At 42.3% G+C, this 18,936-nt stretch overlaps 1 protein-coding gene across 10 annotated transcripts in view; it reads right to left on the reverse strand.

Moving 5' to 3' along the window:
- LOC110488032 (engulfment and cell motility protein 1) overlaps nucleotides 1–18,936 on the reverse strand; it is a 212,112-nt gene that overhangs the window by 110,284 nt on the left and 82,892 nt on the right. For 3 of the 10 annotated variants that reach the window (XM_036970710.2, XM_090227671.1, XM_036970711.2), the window contains 8 exons: nucleotides 17,687–17,856; nucleotides 13,703–13,738; nucleotides 11,489–11,588; nucleotides 10,879–11,030; nucleotides 5,057–5,135; nucleotides 2,963–3,004; nucleotides 2,508–2,558; nucleotides 1,991–2,113 (listed from right to left, as the gene is read on the reverse strand). In XM_036970710.2, coding sequence (XP_036826605.1) covers nucleotides 1,991–2,113; nucleotides 2,508–2,558; nucleotides 2,963–3,004; nucleotides 5,057–5,135; nucleotides 10,879–11,030; nucleotides 11,489–11,588; nucleotides 13,703–13,738; nucleotides 17,687–17,856 — 753 coding nt within the window. The remainder of the gene's footprint in view (nucleotides 1–1,990; nucleotides 2,114–2,507; nucleotides 2,559–2,962; nucleotides 3,005–5,056; nucleotides 5,136–10,878; nucleotides 11,031–11,488; nucleotides 11,589–13,702; nucleotides 13,739–17,686; nucleotides 17,857–18,936) is intronic. The other 7 variants (XM_036970713.2, XM_090227675.1, XM_090227674.1 and 4 more) reach the window with 3 other exon arrangements.

An 18,936-nucleotide genomic window follows, 5' to 3' on the forward strand; every position in this document is an offset into this window, starting at 1 on the left:
TCATCACTGCATCCTCTACCAGAAAGTTGGTTGGCCCTCTGTGATATCACCACTGCATCCTCTACCAGAAAGTTGGTTGGCCCTCTGTGATGTCATCACTGCATCCTCTACCAGAAAGTTGGTTGGCCCTCTGTGATGTCATCACTGCATCCTCTACCAGAAAGTTGGTTGGCCCTCTGTGATGTCATCACTGCATCCTCTACCAGAAAGTTGGTTGGTCCTCTGTGATGTCATCACTGCATTCTCTACCAGAAAGTTGGTTGGCCCTCTGTGATGTCATCACTGCATCCGCTACCAGAAAGTTGGTTGGCCCTCTGTGATGTCATCACTGCATCCTCTACCAGAAAGTTGGTTGGCCCTCTGTGATGTCAACACTGCATCCTCTACCAGAAAGTTGGTTGGTCCTCTTTGATGTCACGTAGGTTGATACATTGCTGTTTTCATTTATAAAGCCCTTTTACAAATAGTCCCACTGTACCTAAAATCATTACTAAACTTTAGACATACGAGTTACCACAATCGGTCTCAGGGATAGCTAACTTTGGAAATTCCTTTGGTCTCCATTGAGTTAGGTACATGTAGTAGTTAGGTACATGTAGCGTACATGTAGTAGTTAGGTACATGTAGTAGTGTACATGTAGTAGTTAGGTACATGTAGTGTACATGTAGTAGTGTACATGTAGTAGTTAGGTACATGTAGTGTACATGTAGTAGTTAGGTACATGTAGTGTACATGTAGTAGTTCGGTACATGTAGTGTACATGTAGTAGTGTACATGTAGTAGTGTACATGTAGTAGTGTACATGTAGTAGTGTACATGTAGTAGTTAGGTACATGTAGTGTACATGTAGTAGTGTACATGTAGTAGTTAGGTACATGTAGTGTACATGTAGTAGTGTACATGTAGTAGTTAGGTACATGTAGTGTACATGTAGTAGTTAGGTACATGTAGTGTACATGTAGTAGTGTACATGTAGTAGTGTACATGTAGTAGTGTACATGTAGTAGTGTACATGTAGTAGTTAGGTACATGTAGTGTACATGTAGTAGTGTACATGTAGTAGTTAGGTACATGTAGTGTACATGTAGTAGTTCGGTACATGTAGTGTACATGTAGTAGTGTACATGTAGTAGTGTACATGTAGTAGTGTACATGTAGTAGTGTACATGTAGTAGTGTACATGTAGTAGTGTACATGTAGTAGTGTACATGTAGTAGTGTACATGTAGTAGTGTACATGTAGTAGTTAGGTACATGTAGTAGTGTACATGTAGTAGGTAGGTACATGTAGTGTACATGTAGTAGTGTACATGTAGTAGTGTACATGTAGTAGTGTACATGTAGTAGTGTACATGTAGTAGTGTACATGTAGTAGTGTACATGTAGTAGTGTACATGTAGTAGTGTACATGTAGTAGTGTACATGTAGTAGTTCGGTACATGTAGTGTACATGTAGTAGTGTACATGTAGTAGTGTACATGTAGTAGTGTACATGTAGTGTACATGTAGTAGTGTACATGTAGTGTACATGTAGTGTACATGTAGTAGTGTACATGTAGTAGTGTACATGTAGTAGTGTACATGTAGTAGTGTACATGTAGTAGTGTACATGTAGTGTACATGTAGTAGTGTACATGTAGTAGTGTACATGTAGTGTACATGTAGTGTACATGTAGTAGTGTACATGTAGTGTACATGTAGTAGTTCGGTACATGTTCGTAATCTTGCACCTAATTTGTGGATTGATCTTTTAAAAAATCTTACATTTGATTCAGAAAGCTGATTGAGGACCTTATTACTGATTAATGTTTTAGTTTTTAATGTTTTTCTTTCTGCTTGCATTTTGTATTTATATTTCGATGTGTGTATTTTCTGTAATGTATATAATTCAGGGCTCATCTGTAAAAATACTATTTGATAAGGCCTATGGCGTTTAAAATGTGATCAACAACTTGGGGGACATTGAGTTGAGAGGCCTACTGTACTGAACCTGGTCCTGAGGGTCCATCTTGGTCATCATGCGGTCCTCTAAGAGGTTAAAGGTCAGGACCTGCAGCACATACAGCTGGTGGGCCATTTCATCATTGATTGGCTTAGGGCTCCGGATCACATTCTAGAGGAAAGGGGAGAAAAAGAGAGAGAGAAGAAGAGACAAATAATAAATATATATAAAATTAACAGGGATATAGAAAGTAAAGATAGAGAGAAAGAGGGGGAGAGGAAAGAGAGGAAGGCAGAGAGAGAGAAAGGGAGAAAGGCAGAGAGAGAGAAAGAGAGAAAGGCAGAGAGAGAGAGAGCTAAAGGCAGAGCGAGAGAGAGCGAGCAAAAGGCAGAGAGAGAAAGGCAGACAAATTTGTAAGATGTTTGCGAGTGTGACATTTCTCTGTGATATGATATCACATTGGAGCTGTGTGATAAACAGGAAGCGAGGGAACAAGAGAGAAAGATTAAAACCAGTGATGCAGAGGAGAGGTACAGATGGAGGGCATATGACTAGACACACTTACACTCAGTATGATGGAACGCAGCTGCTTCTGGGCTAGAATATGGGCCATCTCCTACACACACACACACACACACAGAAAGAGAGAGAGACAGAGAGAGAGGCAGAGAGAATGGAGCGAGAGAGACAGGAGAGGGAGAGAGGAAGAGAGAGGAAAGAGAAAGAAAAGAAGAGAGAGGAGGAGGGAGAGGGGAGAAAGTAAGTCAGGTGTATTATAATATACATATCCATTACACAGAAAACACATTTTTCTTTCAGGAAGCTCTATATTAAAATAAAAGTGGATTATGGACAGAAAATATAAATGTTCTTGGTGGAGACACTATAAACTTTTGGAGAGATCAAAAAGTGTCTCTCTGTCTCAGTTTGATGAGTTAGACCTCCCAGCCAGTGGTGGTTTTTAATGACACACTTCATCTACTGGAGGCTAGAAAAGGTCGCTAATCAAAGTACACTTACTGTCAGAGGACAATCAAGGATGTTCACACTGCTCTCATCAAACTACCATTACGAGTGCAGTGAGGAAAGAAGAGTCAGATAGAGAGAGAGAAGAAGGGGGTGAGTCGAGACAGAAAAGAGGAAGAGAAGTGAAAAGGCATATTTTTGTTAGTGGTGCAGATCATTATGACAGCTATGCTGTGTAGCAGTTATCTTCCTCCCCCTGATCCTCAAACACACAGCCAAACCCTTTGGTTCCCATTAGATTCGGGACTATTGTGTGTCACCCTTCTAGTGAAATGATGCTCCAACACATGCTGGCCTTCTTCTATACAGCTTACAACCCAGAAATGTAATGCAGTAATGCAGGGATCATCAACTAGATTCAGCCGCGGGACAATCTTTTCTTAAGCGGATGGTCAGGGGGCCGGAACATATTTACAAATCATTTGTAGACTGCGGAAGAATCCCAAACAGATATAATATTTGACTTAACAATCATTTCAAACCTGGCTTACATTTGTATAAGATCCAAAATTCAAATCACTTGCCGCTGATTTGCTGGTGTTTTTACAGTTGTATGTCCAAAAATGTAAATATCTATTGATCTTTTTTTTTTTTGCTCAAAAAACTTGCGGGGCCAAATTTTTAAAAATGACCCGCGGGACACCAGTTGGGGAACCCTGCAGTAACGAGTCTAAAAAGGTACGCTGATAAAAGATATACCACTTTTGTTTGTGCTTTAGTGTAGAATAGAGTGCAAATCAATGTTACACAAAAACACATGAAATGAGCATGTGAAGAACAAAAGTGAGCATTAACAATGTGAGGATTCTTTTTCATCTTCCACCTAATGTGCTGCAAAGGAAGGGAGTGTGTATCATGCATCGTTAACACTGTTTCCCTCTATAGGGAGGGCCTATTTCTGATGACAGCTAGGCCTTGTCTGATTGGTTAGAGCCCAGCGTGTAAAAGGCTAGCCCACGGAGAAGAACGGTGGGTGACGTCATCGGAGCTGAGAGAGGGTGTGCATCCTATTCCCTTTATAGTGCTCTACTTTTGACCAGGGCCCATCTTTATCTCTACTGAGCAGAGGTAGAGGGGAACGCTTATCGCCCTATAAAGGAGACGTATTACTGCACTGTTTAAGGCAAGGACGAAAGGGACAAACAAGGATACGTACACCCCCCCCCCCCCCCCCCCCCCAATCTGTTGATGTGCCCTTGAGCAAGGCACTCAACCCTAATTTCTCCAGGGTCGCCGTTGATAATGGCTGACCCTGGCCGTGACCCCACTCTACAAGGGTGTTTCAGAAAGGGATATGCACACCCTTGTCTGAAATGTAAGGCATGTTTTGAACTTGTTGTACCAGTCCCATCCATCGGAGTAATCAGAAGGGAGATTGGACTGAACCCTTTCGCTCTCTGATGCATATAAATCAGTCCTCCTCAAGATCCAGAATGCATTTATCCTTCCTGCCACCCACAGCCACGCAGTAAACCATGTTCCCCACAATAAGAGACAAAGATGTGTGTGTGTATGTAACTGTGTATGAGTGTGTGTGGTGTGTGCGTGTGCACACGTATGTATGTATGAGCGCTCATGTGTGTGAGTATATATGACTGCGTATGAGTGTGTGCGTCAGCACGCGTGTGTATGTATGAGTGTGTATGTATGTGTGTGTGGCTGTGCGTGCGTGTATGTATGAGCGTTCATGTGTGTGTGTGTGGCTCTGCGTGCGTGTATGTATGAGCGTTCATGTGTGTGTGTGTGGCTGTGCTTGCGTGTATGTATGAGCGTTCATGTGTGTGTGTGGCTGTGCGTGCGTGTATGTATGAGCGTTCATGTGTGTGTGTGTGGCTGTGCGTGCGTGTATGTATGAGCGTTCATGTGTGTGTGTGTGGCTGTGCGTGCGTGTATGTATGAGTGTTCATGTGTGTGTGTGTGGCTGTGCGTGCGTGTATGTATGAGCGTTCATGTGTGTGTGTGTGGCTGTGCGTGCGTGTATGTATGAGCGTTCATGTGTGTGTGTGTGGCTGTGCGTGCGTGTATGTATGAGCGTTCATGTGTGTGTGTGTGGCTGTGCGTGCGTGTATATGAGGATGTGTAACCTACCTGTCTCTTGTCCTCTGGGGCCTTGAGGAACAAGGCGTTAATCACAGCGATGGTGTAGGTCTGAATGTCCTGATCAGTCCTGTCATTAGATAGATAACAACAGAGAACCATGAAAAATGTTATAGTAATGGTAGTGACTGGTTATAGTAGTGATCGTGTCTACAGTAGTAATGGTAGTGACTGGTTATAGTAGTGGTCGTGTCTACAGTAGTAGTGGTAGTGACTGGTTATAGTTATAGTAGTGGTAGTGTCTACAGTAGTAATGGTAGTGACTGGTTATAGTAGTGGTAGTGACTGGTTATAGTTATAGTAGTGGTAGTGTCTACAGTAGTAATGGTAGTGACTGGTTATAGTAGTGGTAGTGACTGGTTATAGTTATAGTAGTGGTAGTGTCTACAGTAGTAATGGTAGTGACTGGTTATAGTAGTGGTAGTGACTGGTTATAGTTATAGTAGTGGTAGTGACTACAGTAGTAATGGTAGTGACTGGTTGTAGTTATAGTAGTGGTCGTGTCTACAGTAGTAATGGTACTGACTGGTTATAGTAGTGGTAGTGACTGGTTATAGTTATAGTAGTGGTAGTGTCTACAGTAGTAATGGTAGTGACTGGTTATAGTAGTGGTAGTGACTGGTTATAGTTATAGTAGTGGTACTGACTGGTTATAGTTATAGTAGTGGTCGTGTCTACAGTAGTAATGGTAGTGACTGGTTATAGTTATAGTAGTGGTAGTGTCTACAGTAGTAATGGTAGTGACTGGTTATAGTTATAGTAGTGGTAGTGTCTACAGTAGTAATGGTACTGACTGGTTATAGTTATAGTAGTGGTAGTGTCTACAGTAGTAATGGTAGTGACTGGTTATAGTAGTGGTAGTGTCTACAGTAGTAATGGTACTGACTGGTTATAGTTATAGTAGTGGTCGTGTCTACAGTAGTAATGGTAGTGACTGGTTATAGTAGTGGTAGTGTCTACAGTAGTAATGGTAGTGACTGGTTATAGTAGTGGTAGTGACTGGTTATAGTTATAGTAGTGGTCGTGTCTACAGTAGTAATGGTAGTGACTGGTTATAGTTATAGTAGTGGTCGTGTCTACAGTAGTAATGGTAGTGACTGGTTATAGTAGTGGTAGTGACTGGTTATAGTTATAGTAGTGGTAGTGTCTACAGTAGTAATGGTAGTGACTGGTTATAGTAGTGGTAGTGACTGGTTATAGTTATAGTAATGGTAGTGACTGGTTATAGTTATAGTAGTGGTAGTGTCTACAGTAGTAATGGTAGTGACTGGTTATAGTAGTGGTAGTGTCTACAGTAGTAATGGTACTGACTGGTTATAGTTATAGTAGTGGTCGTGTCTACAGTAGTAATGGTAGTGACTGGTTATAGTAGTGGTAGTGTCTACAGTAGTAATGGTAGTGACTGGTTATAGTTATAGTAGTGGTAGTGTCTACAGTAGTAATGGTAGTGACTGGTTATAGTAGTGGTAGTGTCTACAGCAGTAATGGTAGTGACTGGTTATAGTAGTGGTAGTGACTGGTTATAGTTATAGTAGTGGTAGTGTCTACAGTAGTAATGGTAGTGACTGGTTATAGTTATAGTAGTGGTCGTCTCTACAGTAGTAATGGTAGTGACTGGTTATAGTAGTGGTAGTGACTGGTTATAGTTATAGTAGTGGTAGTGTCTACAGTAGTAATGGTAGTGACTGGTTATAGTAGTGGTAGTGACTGGTTATAGTTATAGTAATGGTAGTGACTGGTTATAGTTATAGTAGTGGTCGTGTCTACAGTAGTAATGGTAGTGACTGGTTATAGTTATAGTAGTGGTAGTGTCTACAGTAGTAATGGTACTGACTGGTTATAGTTATAGTAGTGGTCGTGTCTACAGTAGTAATGGTAGTGACTGGTTATAGTAGTGGTAGTGTCTACAGTAGTAATGGTAGTGACTGGTTATAGTAGTGGTAGTGACTGGTTATAGTTATAGTAGTGGTCGTGTCTACAGTAGTAATGGTAGTGACTGGTTATAGTTATAGTAGTGGTCGTGTCTACAGTAGTAATGGTAGTGACTGGTTATAGTAGTGGTAGTGACTGGTTATAGTTATAGTAGTGGTAGTGTCTACAGTAGTAATGGTAGTGACTGGTTATAGTAGTGGTAGTGACTGGTTATAGTTATAGTAATGGTAGTGACTGGTTATAGTTATAGTAGTGGTAGTGTCTACAGTAGTAATGGTAGTGACTGGTTATAGTAGTGGTAGTGTCTACAGTAGTAATGGTACTGACTGGTTATAGTTATAGTAGTGGTCGTGTCTACAGTAGTAATGGTAGTGACTGGTTATAGTAGTGGTAGTGTCTACAGTAGTAATGGTAGTGACTGGTTATAGTTATAGTAGTGGTAGTGTCTACAGTAGTAATGGTAGTGACTGGTTATAGTAGTGGTAGTGTCTACAGCAGTAATGGTAGTGACTGGTTATAGTAGTGGTAGTGACTGGTTATAGTTATAGTAGTGGTAGTGTCTACAGTAGTAATGGTAGTGACTGGTTATAGTTATAGTAGTGGTCGTCTCTACAGTAGTAATGGTAGTGACTGGTTATAGTAGTGGTAGTGACTGGTTATAGTTATAGTAGTGGTAGTGTCTACAGTAGTAATGGTAGTGACTGGTTATAGTAGTGGTAGTGACTGGTTATAGTTATAGTAATGGTAGTGACTGGTTATAGTTATAGTAGTGGTCGTGTCTACAGTAGTAATGGTAGTGACTGGTTATAGTTATAGTAGTGGTAGTGTCTACAGTAGTAATGGTACTGACTGGTTATAGTTATAGTAGTGGTACTGACTGGTTATAGTTATAGTAGTGGTAGTGACTGGTTATAGTTATAGTAGTGGTACTGACTGGTTATAGTTATAGTAGTGGTAGTGACTGGTTATAGTAGTGGTAGTGACTGGTTATTGTTATAGTAGTGGTAGTGTCTACAGTAGTAATGGTAGTGACTGGTTATAGTAGTGGTAGTGACTGGTTATAGTTATAGTAGTGGTAGTGTCTACAGTAGTAATGGTAGTGACTGGTTATAGTTATAGTAGTGGTCGTCTCTACAGTAGTAATGGTAGTGACTGGTTATAGTAGTGGTAGTGACTGGTTATAGTTATAGTAGTGGTAGTGTCTACAGTAGTAATGGTAGTGACTGGTTATAGTAGTGGTAGTGACTGGTTATAGTTATAGTAATGGTAGTGACTGGTTATAGTTATAGTAGTGGTCGTGTCTACAGTAGTAATGGTAGTGACTGGTTATAGTTATAGTAGTGGTAGTGTCTACAGTAGTAATGGTACTGACTGGTTATTGTTATAGTAGTGGTAGTGTCTACAGTAGTAATGGTAGTGACTGGTTATAGTAGTGGTAGTGACTGGTTATAGTTATAGTAGTGGTCGTGTCTACAGTAGTAGTGGTAGTGACTGGTTATAGTTATAGTAGTGTCTGGTTATAGTTATAGTAGTGTCTGGTTATAGTTATAGTAGTGGTCGTCTCTACAGTAGTAATGGTACTGACTGGTTATAGTTATAGTAATGGTACTGACTGGTTATAGTTATAGTAGTGGTAGTGACTGGTTATAGTTATAGTAATGGTACTGACTGGTTATAGTTATAGTAGTGGTAGTGACTGGTTATAGTAGTGGTAGTGACTGGTTATAGTTATAGTAGTGGTAGTGTCTACAGTAGTAATGGTACTGACTGGTTATAGTTATAGTAGTGGTACTGACTGGTTATAGTTATAGTAGTGGTAGTGACTGGTTATAGTTATAGTAGTGGTAGTGACTGGTTATAGTTATAGTAGTGGTACTGACTGGTTATAGTTATAGTAGTGGTAGTGACTGGTTATAGTTATGGTAGTGGTACTGACTGGTTATAGTTATAGTAGTGGTAGTGACTGGTTATAGTTATAGTAGTGGTAGTGACTGGTTATAGTTATAGTAGTGGTAGTGACTGGTTATAGTTATAGTAGTGGTACTGACTGGTTATAGTTATAGTAGTGGTAGTGACTGGTTATAGTTATAGTAGTGGTAGTGACTGGTTATAGTTATAGTAGTGGTACTGACTGGTTATAGTTATAGTAGTGGTAGTGACTAGTTATAGTAGTGGTACTGACTGGTTATAGTTATAGTAGTGGTAGTGACTGTTTTTTTTTTAGTTTTTTTTTTTACCTTTATTTAACCAGGCAAGTCAGTTAAGAACAAATTCTTATTTTCAATGACGGCCTGGGAACAGTGGGTTAACTGCCTGTTCAGGGGCAGAACGACAGATTTGTACCTTGTCAGCTCGGGGGTTTGAACTCGCAACCTTCCGGTTACTAGTCCAACGCTCTAACCACTAGGCTACGCTGCCGCCCCAGGTAGTGACTGGTTATAGTTATAGTAGTGGTAGTGACTGGTTATAGTTATAGTAGTGGTAGTGACTGGTTATAGTTATAGTAGTGGTAGTGACTGGTTATAGTTATAGTAGTGGTAGTGACTGGTTATAGTAGTGGTAGTGACTGGTTATAGTAGTGGTAGTGACTGGTTATAGTTATAGTAGTGGTACTGACTGGTTATAGTTATAGTAGTGGTAGTGACTGGTTATAACCAGTGACTGGTTATAGTTATAGTAGTGGTAGTGTTGAAAAAGTCAATAGATGAAAAGTTAGGATTGCCTGAACATATAACATTTGGTTTGGTGTATCGAACTTGAACGGTTCAAGAGTTACTGTTGGTGAATTATATTATGGTAATTTATGCAACTTTCTATAGTTATAGTTACAGTAGTTGTGGTCAGTAGTTGTGTGGATGTGGTCAGTAGTTGTGTGGACGTGGTCAGTAGATGTGGTCAGTAGTTGTGTGGATGTTGTTAGTAGTTGTGGTCAGTAGTTGTGTGGATGTGGTCAGTAGTTGTGTGGATGTTGTCAGTAGTTGTGGTCAGTAGTTGTGTGGATGTGGTCAGTAGTTGTGGTCAGTAGTTGTGTGGATGTGGTCAGTAGTTGTGGTCAGTAGTTGTGTGGATGTGGTCAGTAGTTGTGGTCAGTAGTTGTGTGGATGTGGTCAGTAGTTGTGGTCAGTAGTTGTGTGGATGTGGTCAGTAGTTGTGGTCAGTAGTTGTGTGGATGTGGTCAGTAGATGTGGTCAGTAGTTGTGGTCAGTAGTTGTGTGGATGTGGTCAGTAGTTGTGGTCAGTAGTTGTGTGGATGTGGTCAGTAGATGTGGTCAGTAGATGTGGTCAGTAGTTGTGTGGATGTGGTCAGTAGTTGTGTGGATGTGGTCAGTAGTTGTGGTCAGTAGTGTGGCTACTCAGCCATGCCGGTACTAATCACACTGGGCTGAACCTATTATTCACTACACATTCAGGGATATAGGACGCATCCCAAATGGCACCCTATTCCCCATGGGTCCTGTTCCAAGTACTATAAAAGGGAAACAGGTTTCATTTGGGACACATACACTTGATCTATCTGCCATGTTTCTCAACGTATTACTTTCCTGTTCTTTCTGTTACAGTACTTCCCAATCATGGACACTAGAGAGCTGAAGTTCATTAGATCAATAGAGATATATCAAGCGCCTTAGAGTAGGTGTGCTGACCTGGGATCAGTTTGGCCTTTTCGATCATAAGGAAAAAGGTTATATGGACAGGGGGGACCTGATACTAGTTTAGCACTCCTACTCTGAGACACATGATACATATGGCCCCAAATCTATTTTGCCAAATCTTCCTAAAGGTTAAAGAGTGTTTCACGGTAATCTGCAATTAGGGATCCTTTATATCTCAGGCATTTAATAATATAGCTGAGTGCAGTTGACCGTGCAGCTCTTGCTCACCCCTGCAGATGGGGTATAAGCTGTCCGATGGTGATCTCTTGCGCCACCTTCTGGTAGAGGTCCTGACTGTTGAGCACCATGGACTCCAGAATGGCCAGGGACCGCTGCAGCACAGCCGTGTCCATGGCTGACTTGTTCACATAACCTGCAATCTGCAATAGAGAAGTGTTAGTAACTGACGAGAAGACACATACAAATAAAAAAGAAAAAAGAGTCACATGGGGATTGTTATTCAGAGACTACATGGGCTCTATTTCAGAGGTATTTCAAAAACAGTTTACAAACACTTTAATATCATGTAATTCCAGCGTGTGGTATTACAAGCATGTTATTAACATGCGTAATACATGTTATAAACTGTTTGAGAGCAGGCACCTTTCTAATTCATATTTTTCAGTTTGTTCATACACATGATCCGCAATTCAACATGACTTAGTTTGTTTGTGCACCTTCTTTCTCATTTAGCACATGGTTTTTACACATGATCTAAAACACAACTTGATACTGGTTTGTTGGAGTACCTTCTTGATGAAGGTGACAGAAGAGCACACATACACAGCCCCGCCCACCACACAGCCCCGCCCACCACACACACTTAATGAGCAGGCACCTTCTTGATGAAAGCGACAGAGAAGGTATCCCAGGAGACGATGCCGTGGTCCATGAGCTCCACAAACGCTGTCAGCGTGAACGACAACAAGTCGCCGAAACTGAAACACAACAACAACAGCCAATAGAAACGTCTCTGCCACTGGTGCTGCCACACGTATAGCTAAGCAGCCAAAAGCCTTGGTCCCAGGGAGAGCGGAGGAGAGGACAGGGTGAAGCCACAGCCAGGTATGTTGAGGGCACAGAAATACGAGAGGACGACGACTGCGGCTCCCGATGGGTCAGACAGATGACTCAGTCCTTCATGAACAACCTGAGGAAACAGAGAGCCAGCAGGAGCCAGACAGCGCAGGGGAGCAGAGCCACGTAGCTGGAGAGCATTCATTCATTAATCATTCCCATGCAGTTACTAGTAGATAGTTATTAGTAGAGACTATAGTTGACATCAAAGGAGGACCAAGCAACATTATTTCCTGGAAGATTTTTATCCAATGGTCTGAAAGCAAAGTGTTACAATTTGTTATGTTGAATCACCAACAGAAGTTCACAGGAAAAACAGCCTACATAAATCTCATAGAAAAATACAAATGACAAGCAATAAATGAAGATTATATAAATGAATTGCTGTTTTGACATTTTCAGAAATTCTTAACTGTGTGATTAGTCATGACAAAAACCTGAAATACTGTATAAATCAAAACGGTGAAGCACACCTCTAGATATCACGTGGGAAATATTGGGAAATATTGCCCCCTGCAGTCAGATTTTAATAGTGCTTCATATTTAATAAAGTTGGCCAATAGTCTCCAATGCCCGACTTGAAAGTAATCTTTAATATTCAAAAAAACAACATGCCATATGTACTTTTTAAGTACAAACACATTTCATAAACATAATAAAAAAAGCAAAAAAATATGTATATATGTTAAGAAATTCTACATTATAAATAATATAAAGTTCGTAAAAACAAAACCCATTCTAACAAAAATTTGGTTAATAACTTTGGACCAGACCAATTACAGGCTTAGCAACATACGGTTAATTCATTAACACATTTGGTCAATCACAGACAACATTATGGCTCACATCTCAGACACATTCATTAGTAATACTTGATTAATTAGTAGTACTTAGTCCACGGTTGGACTGGGGTGAGTAAGCGTTTGCACATGGCAGTGGGAAGTTACGTGATGTATGAAATGATCATGTAAATGTAAGTACATGTTCTACTAAAATGATTCTAGGTAGGCCGTCAATGTAAATAAGAATTTGTTCTTAACTGACTTGCCTGGCTAAATAAAGGCTCATTAAAAAGAAATACAATTCTAATACAATAGACCTGTAACATTCTAAAAAAAAGTTGACTCATTTAAGACGTAAGAACGACAAGACGAAAGAATGTAACCCTACAGAATGATGTCTTTACACTACAGGGCGAGGACAGTGAACTGCAGAATATTCATATGAATAGGGTGTAAAGGACAGCCCAATTAACATCTCTAACAACCCACCACCACCAACACCTAACATTAAAGTGCCCATCAAATGGGGTGTATTCATTAGGGCAAACTGTAGCAAAAAACGTTTTACGATGTAAAAACGTTTTGGAACTAAAACAAGTGTTTCTAATTGTTTCTAAAAGTTCAGGTAGGTCCCTCCCCGTTTCAGCCTGTTTCGCTTCCGTTTGGTTACTAGTGAATACACCCTTTAACATCAAGTTTAGAACCAAGAATCCAAGAAGAATCTCTGAATTTGGCCTGTGAGTTTCCTTATGAGTCATTGTCATGGTGCTCTTCAAAACAACGTCCCACGTGAAACAAGAGTATGAGGTTAGTTCACTTTGAACATCAACCAATTGCCCAATACCTCATGCAAAAATGTGAGAACAATGCTGATTCGGTTACATGGTACACAGAGGATGAGTCTCAAATATCAACCTATTCCCTATATAGGGCCTGGGCCCTGGTCAAAAGTAGTGCACTATGTAGGGAATAGGGTTCCATTTGGGATGTAACCAGAGATAAACAAAACAAACAAAGTTTGATTTCAAGATGAAAGCCAGCGATGGCAGCCATGTTGTTTCCCATCAGTTTAATAGAAGCACCAGGGCCTGAGTTTTGAATCATGCAGACTCAGTTGCCGGGTAGATTAGAGGGAATAGCACAAAGCCAGTCAGGGTAGTTATCTGACTGGGGAAGGGAAAGGGGGGGCTTACCATGGCTTCATTATCTTCTGTAGTTTCTGATAGCGTCTGCAAAGATTTAAGAAACTTTGGCATCAGAGGAGAACAATGACCACAGAAGAAGGGGCACAAGTCATAGTAGACAGATGGAGGTTATGGTTAGACAATAGACACATTGCCCGTGTGTGTGTGTGTGTGTGTGTGTGTGTGTGTACGATCTGTCACTGTAGCTTCTTTCTGATAAGACCAGAACAGGGGGCTGAATGGGATTTTCGTAATGAATAAGTTCGCATGGACAGGAGAGTCCTGATCCTAGACCAGCAGTCCTACTCTGAGATGCTTCAAACATATGGCCCCAGAGCCCAGACACATGGAGGTTGGAGATGGATAGGACATGAACAGAGCTTCACAGTGACAACTCAAATGTAGATCGCAACACAAGGCTGACTTGCTCCAGTAACATGTGATACAATACAGAGAACAACACATTTGGCCAAACATAATTACACTGAGACCAAAGCCATACAGATATACAGGGCTCTGGTTAACACAGGGGAATGGGTAGAGATAAGATGGTGATAGAAGGAGGATATTTGACCAAATAAACACACTCAAATAACACGCACAGAGAGATAGACAGACAAACAAAGCCGAAGTATGGTTTGGGAAGCAGTTGGAGTCAAAGAAAGAAAGAAAGAAAGAAAGAAAGAAAGAAAGAAAGAAAGAAAAAAAAACAGACAGACAGACAGACAGACACACAACAGGCGTTGTTTGCAAAGATGGCAACAAACTGACCAAAAAATGGCCAACAATAAATTTAAACAACAAAAAGACTCATGCGAGACCTTAACATCATCTTGTTTTGTGATAAAACAGTAAGCTTGCTACAAAATTAACATTTCCCAGGGATCCAAAATGTTCGCCAGTTGAAGTTGGTTCTACGGAACATTCTCAGCAGTTCAGGAATGTATCAGCTATGTTACTACACCAATAGGGGGCGCAAAACTTCTTTCAATCACTGATCCAGTATCCCACATTAATACAGCATGTTGTCATGCCCCAGACTGGGATATTAGAAAGTACTGCTCCCTGGTGTCTCTTTTTCCTAAGCGTGTGAATTATCATATTACACTAGTCGGTCAGCAGGAATGTAGATGAGGATTGTAGATGATACACACACACGCCTGCACTTTCAAACTCCGGGGCTACGCTCTGTTGACGCAGGAGTAATCTACATAAAACATATTTAAAGAAAGAGGCCTGAGGTGGCAGTATGCATCATGGGGGAATTAAGTGGGCAGCACTGCTTATAAGAGCATGAAATAGGTTAAATTATTAATAGAGAAATGAATATGCATTAAGAACATTTGCATTAAGAACATTTAAATCAAGATCACAAAATAAATAATTTGCTTTAAATGGCACAATCAATCTATACAGTAAAGGGAGACATGTCAACACTACTATGGGTCATGGTCTAAAGTAGTGCAATATATTAGGGAATAGGGTGTTGCTTGGGAGGCACACATTCTAAATGTAAATGTGGTGGGTTTGAGTTTATTTACATTTTACAGGGACAGTGCACATTAATCAACATTTCAGTAAAAGTGCCGGTTTTAGCCAGCCGGCAAATTTTCAACCGCAGTCCCTGGGCAGGTTATTAAAAACAATTACAATATAGACAATCAATGAGCAGTGAGCACACGCAGAGCAACATAGGACAAGCAAGACATAGCATACAGACAGAGCAACATAGGACAAGCAAGACGTAGCATACAGACAGAGCAACATAGGACAAGCAAGACGTAGCATACAGACAGAGCAACATAGGACAAGCCAGACGTAGCATACAGACAGAGCAACATAGGACAAGCAAGACGTAGCATACAGACAGAGCAACATAGGACAAGCAAGACATAGCATACAGACAGAGCAACATAGGACAAGCAAGACGTAGCATACAGACAGAGCAACATAGGACAAGCAAGACATAGCATACAGACAGAGCAACATAGGACAAGCCAGACGTAGCATACAGACAGAGAAACATAGGACAAGCCAGACGTAGCATACAGACAGAGCAACATAGGACAAGCAAGGCGTAGCATACAGACAGAGCAACATAGGACAAGCCAGACGTAGCATACAGACAGAGCAACATAGGACAAGCAAGACGTAGCATACAGACAGAGCAACATAGGACAAGCCAGACGTAGCATACAGACAGAGCAACATAGGACAAGCAAGACGTAGCATACAGACAGAGCAACATAGGACAAGCCAGACGTAGCATACAGACAGAGCAACATAGGACAAGCAAGACGTAGCATACAGACAGAGCAACATAGAACAAAAAGCAGCAGGACAAATTTCGTAAAAGATACACTAACAGAATGGAAGGTTCTAGTTTTTATATCCAGTTAGAGAGAGTGTGTGTTTGGTCTATCAGAGAGAGTGTGTGTTTGGTCTATCAGAGAGAGTGTGTGTTTGGTCTATCAGAGAGAGTGTGTGTTTGGTCTATCAGAGAGAGTGTGTGTTTGGTCTATCAGAGAGAGTGTGTGTTTGGTCTATCAGAGAAAGTGTGTGTTTGGTCTATCAGAGAAAGTGTGTGTTTGTTCTATCAGAGAGAGTGTGTGTGTTTGGTCTATCAGAGAGAGTGTGTGTTTGTATCAGAGGAGCTGCTACTGACTGGGAAGTCTCTCTGGGCTTGGGGGCTTAATGAGGATGTCATGTAGCCGTGTGTGTGTGTGTGTGTGTGTGTGTGTGTGTGTGTGTGTGTGTGTGTGTGTGTATGTGTATGTGTATGTTTCAGACCACTGATAGTAAACGCTGTGTCCAGAGCCCCAGGCTAGCCTATAATGAGGGTCTGCTGGGAAAGACAAGCATTTGGTTGGATTCAGGGCTGTTCAGTACAGTGGGGTGACTGGAGACGGCTGACTGTGTGTGATTGAATTGGGGGGGTGTACGTGTGTGAGAAAGAGAGGGTGTGTGTGTATGTGTGTGTCTTGCTTTGACTGTGTGAGTCTCCAATGTGTGTTTTGACTCTGCAATCACACAGCATGACCCTGGCTCTCCTCTCCTTCCCAGGCTGGCTCTCCTCTCCCTCCCTGGCTGGCTCTCCTCTCCCTCCCTGGCTGGCTCTCCTCTCCCTCCCAGGCTGACTCTCCTCTCCCTCCCAGGCCCCGCTCTCCTCTCCCTCCCAGGCCCCGCTCTCCTCTCCCTCCCTGGCTCTCCTCTCCTCTCCCTGGCTCTCCTCTCCTCTCCCTCCCTGGCTCTCCTCTCCTCTCCCTCCCTGGCTCTCCTCTCCTCTCCCTCCCTGGCTCTCCTCTCCTCTCCCTCCCTGGCTCTCCTCTCATCTCCCTCCCTGGCTCTCCTCTCCTCTCCCTCCCTGGCTCTCCTCTCCTCTCCCTCCCAGGCTCTCCTCTCCCTCCCAGGCTCTCCTCTCCCTCCCAGGCTCTCCTCTCCCTCCCAGGCTCTCCTCTCCCTCCCAGGCTCTCCTCTCCCTCCCAGGCTCTCCTCTCCCTCCCTGGCTCTCCTCTCCCTCCCTGGCTCTCCTCTCCCTCCCTGGCTCTCCTCTCCCTCCCTGGCTCTCCTCTCCCTCCCTGGCTCTCCTCTCCCTCCCTGGCTCTCCTCTCCCTCCCTGGCTCTCCTCTCCCCCTGCCTTCTCCCCGCATGGGGTTCCAGTCAACATCACAGTGGAGAAACTCCACCTCAGCAAAATGCCACTTCCTGCCCCCGCCGTAACCTTCCGCTGAGACAGAAACCGCTTCCAAAATGGCACCCTATTACCTACAGTACTTTTGCCCTGAACCCTATTGGCCCTGCATCAAAAGTAGTGCACTATATAGGGAATAGGATGCCATCTGGGACACAGACAGCTTACCAGGCCCAAAGCCCAGTGAGACAAGCAGAGACAGAGGCAGACCAGCATTTAAGAGAACACTGCTTGGGAATGAGGTGGGGCTGCCGGAAAAGACAGAATAAAAGAAGGGAAAGGAGGAGAGAGGAAGTACGTACTCTGTGCCGCTCTCCACCATCTGTGTGAGCAGTGAGATGCCGTCCAGGTTGATGAACTCCTGGGCGAAGGTGACGTCTCTGGAAGAGTTGGCCAGGTCCTTCAGAGCCTCCAGCTTGGCATCCATACTAGATGACTGGATCCTCTCGTGGAGCTGGGCCGCTGTCTGAGACTGGAGGGGAGGGGGAGACAGCCGGGGAGAGGGCAGAGACAGGGGTTATACACTGGATATACACTGAGTGTACAAAACATTAAGAACACCTGCTCTATCCATGACAGACTGACCAGGTGATTCCAGGTGAAAACTACGATCCCTTATTGATGTCACTTCAATCAGTGTAGACAAAGGGCAGGAGACAGGGTGTAAAGAAGGATTTTTAAGCCTCGAGACAATTGAGACATGGATTGTGTATTTGTGCCATTCAAAGAGAGAATGGACACAATAAAATATTTAAGTGCCTTTGAACTGGGTATGGTAGTAGATGCCAGGCGCAACGGTTGTGTCAGGAACTGCAACACAGCTGGGTTTTTTACACTCAACAGTTTCCCGTGTGTATCAAGAATGATCCACCACTCAAAGGACATCCAGCCAACTTGACACAACTGTGAGAAGCATTGGAGTCAACATGGGACAGCATCCCTTTCAACACCTGGTTGAGACCATGCCCTGACAAATTGAGTCTGTTTTGAGGACAAAAGGGGGCAGGGGGGTCGTTTGGGGTGCAACTCAATATTAGGAAGGTGTTCTTAATATTTTGTACAACTCAGTGTACGCATGTATGTGGATACATGTATACACATACAGTGAAATTATACAATGACTAGGAGGTTAAAGTGCAGACTGTCAGCTTAATTTGAGGGTATTTTCAATCATATCAGGTGAACTGTTTAGAAATGACATCACTTTTTGTACACAGTCCCTCCATTTTAGGGGACCAAAAGTATTGGGTTAAATTCACTTATGTGTATTAAAGTATTTGGTCCCTTATTCCTAGCACGCAAGGATTACATTAAGCTTGTGACTCCTCAAACTTGTACGCATTTGCAGTTTGTTTTGGTTGAGTTTCAGATTATTTTGGCCCAAATAATGAATCCAGCAAATATGTAGAGTCACATGCTTAATGTAGTCATTGCAGAGAGAAAGAGCGAAAGAGAGAGAAAGAGCGTAAGAGAGAGAGAAAGAGAAAGATAGAGAGAGAAAGAGAGAGAGAAATAGAGAAAGAGAGAGAGAGAAAGAGAGAGAGAAAGAGAG

Source organism: Oncorhynchus mykiss, chromosome 30 (assembly GCF_057628025.1).
Source record: "Oncorhynchus mykiss isolate SJ-2025 chromosome 30, ASM5762802v1, whole genome shotgun sequence".
Classification (NCBI taxonomy): Eukaryota; Metazoa; Chordata; class Actinopteri; order Salmoniformes; family Salmonidae; genus Oncorhynchus; species Oncorhynchus mykiss.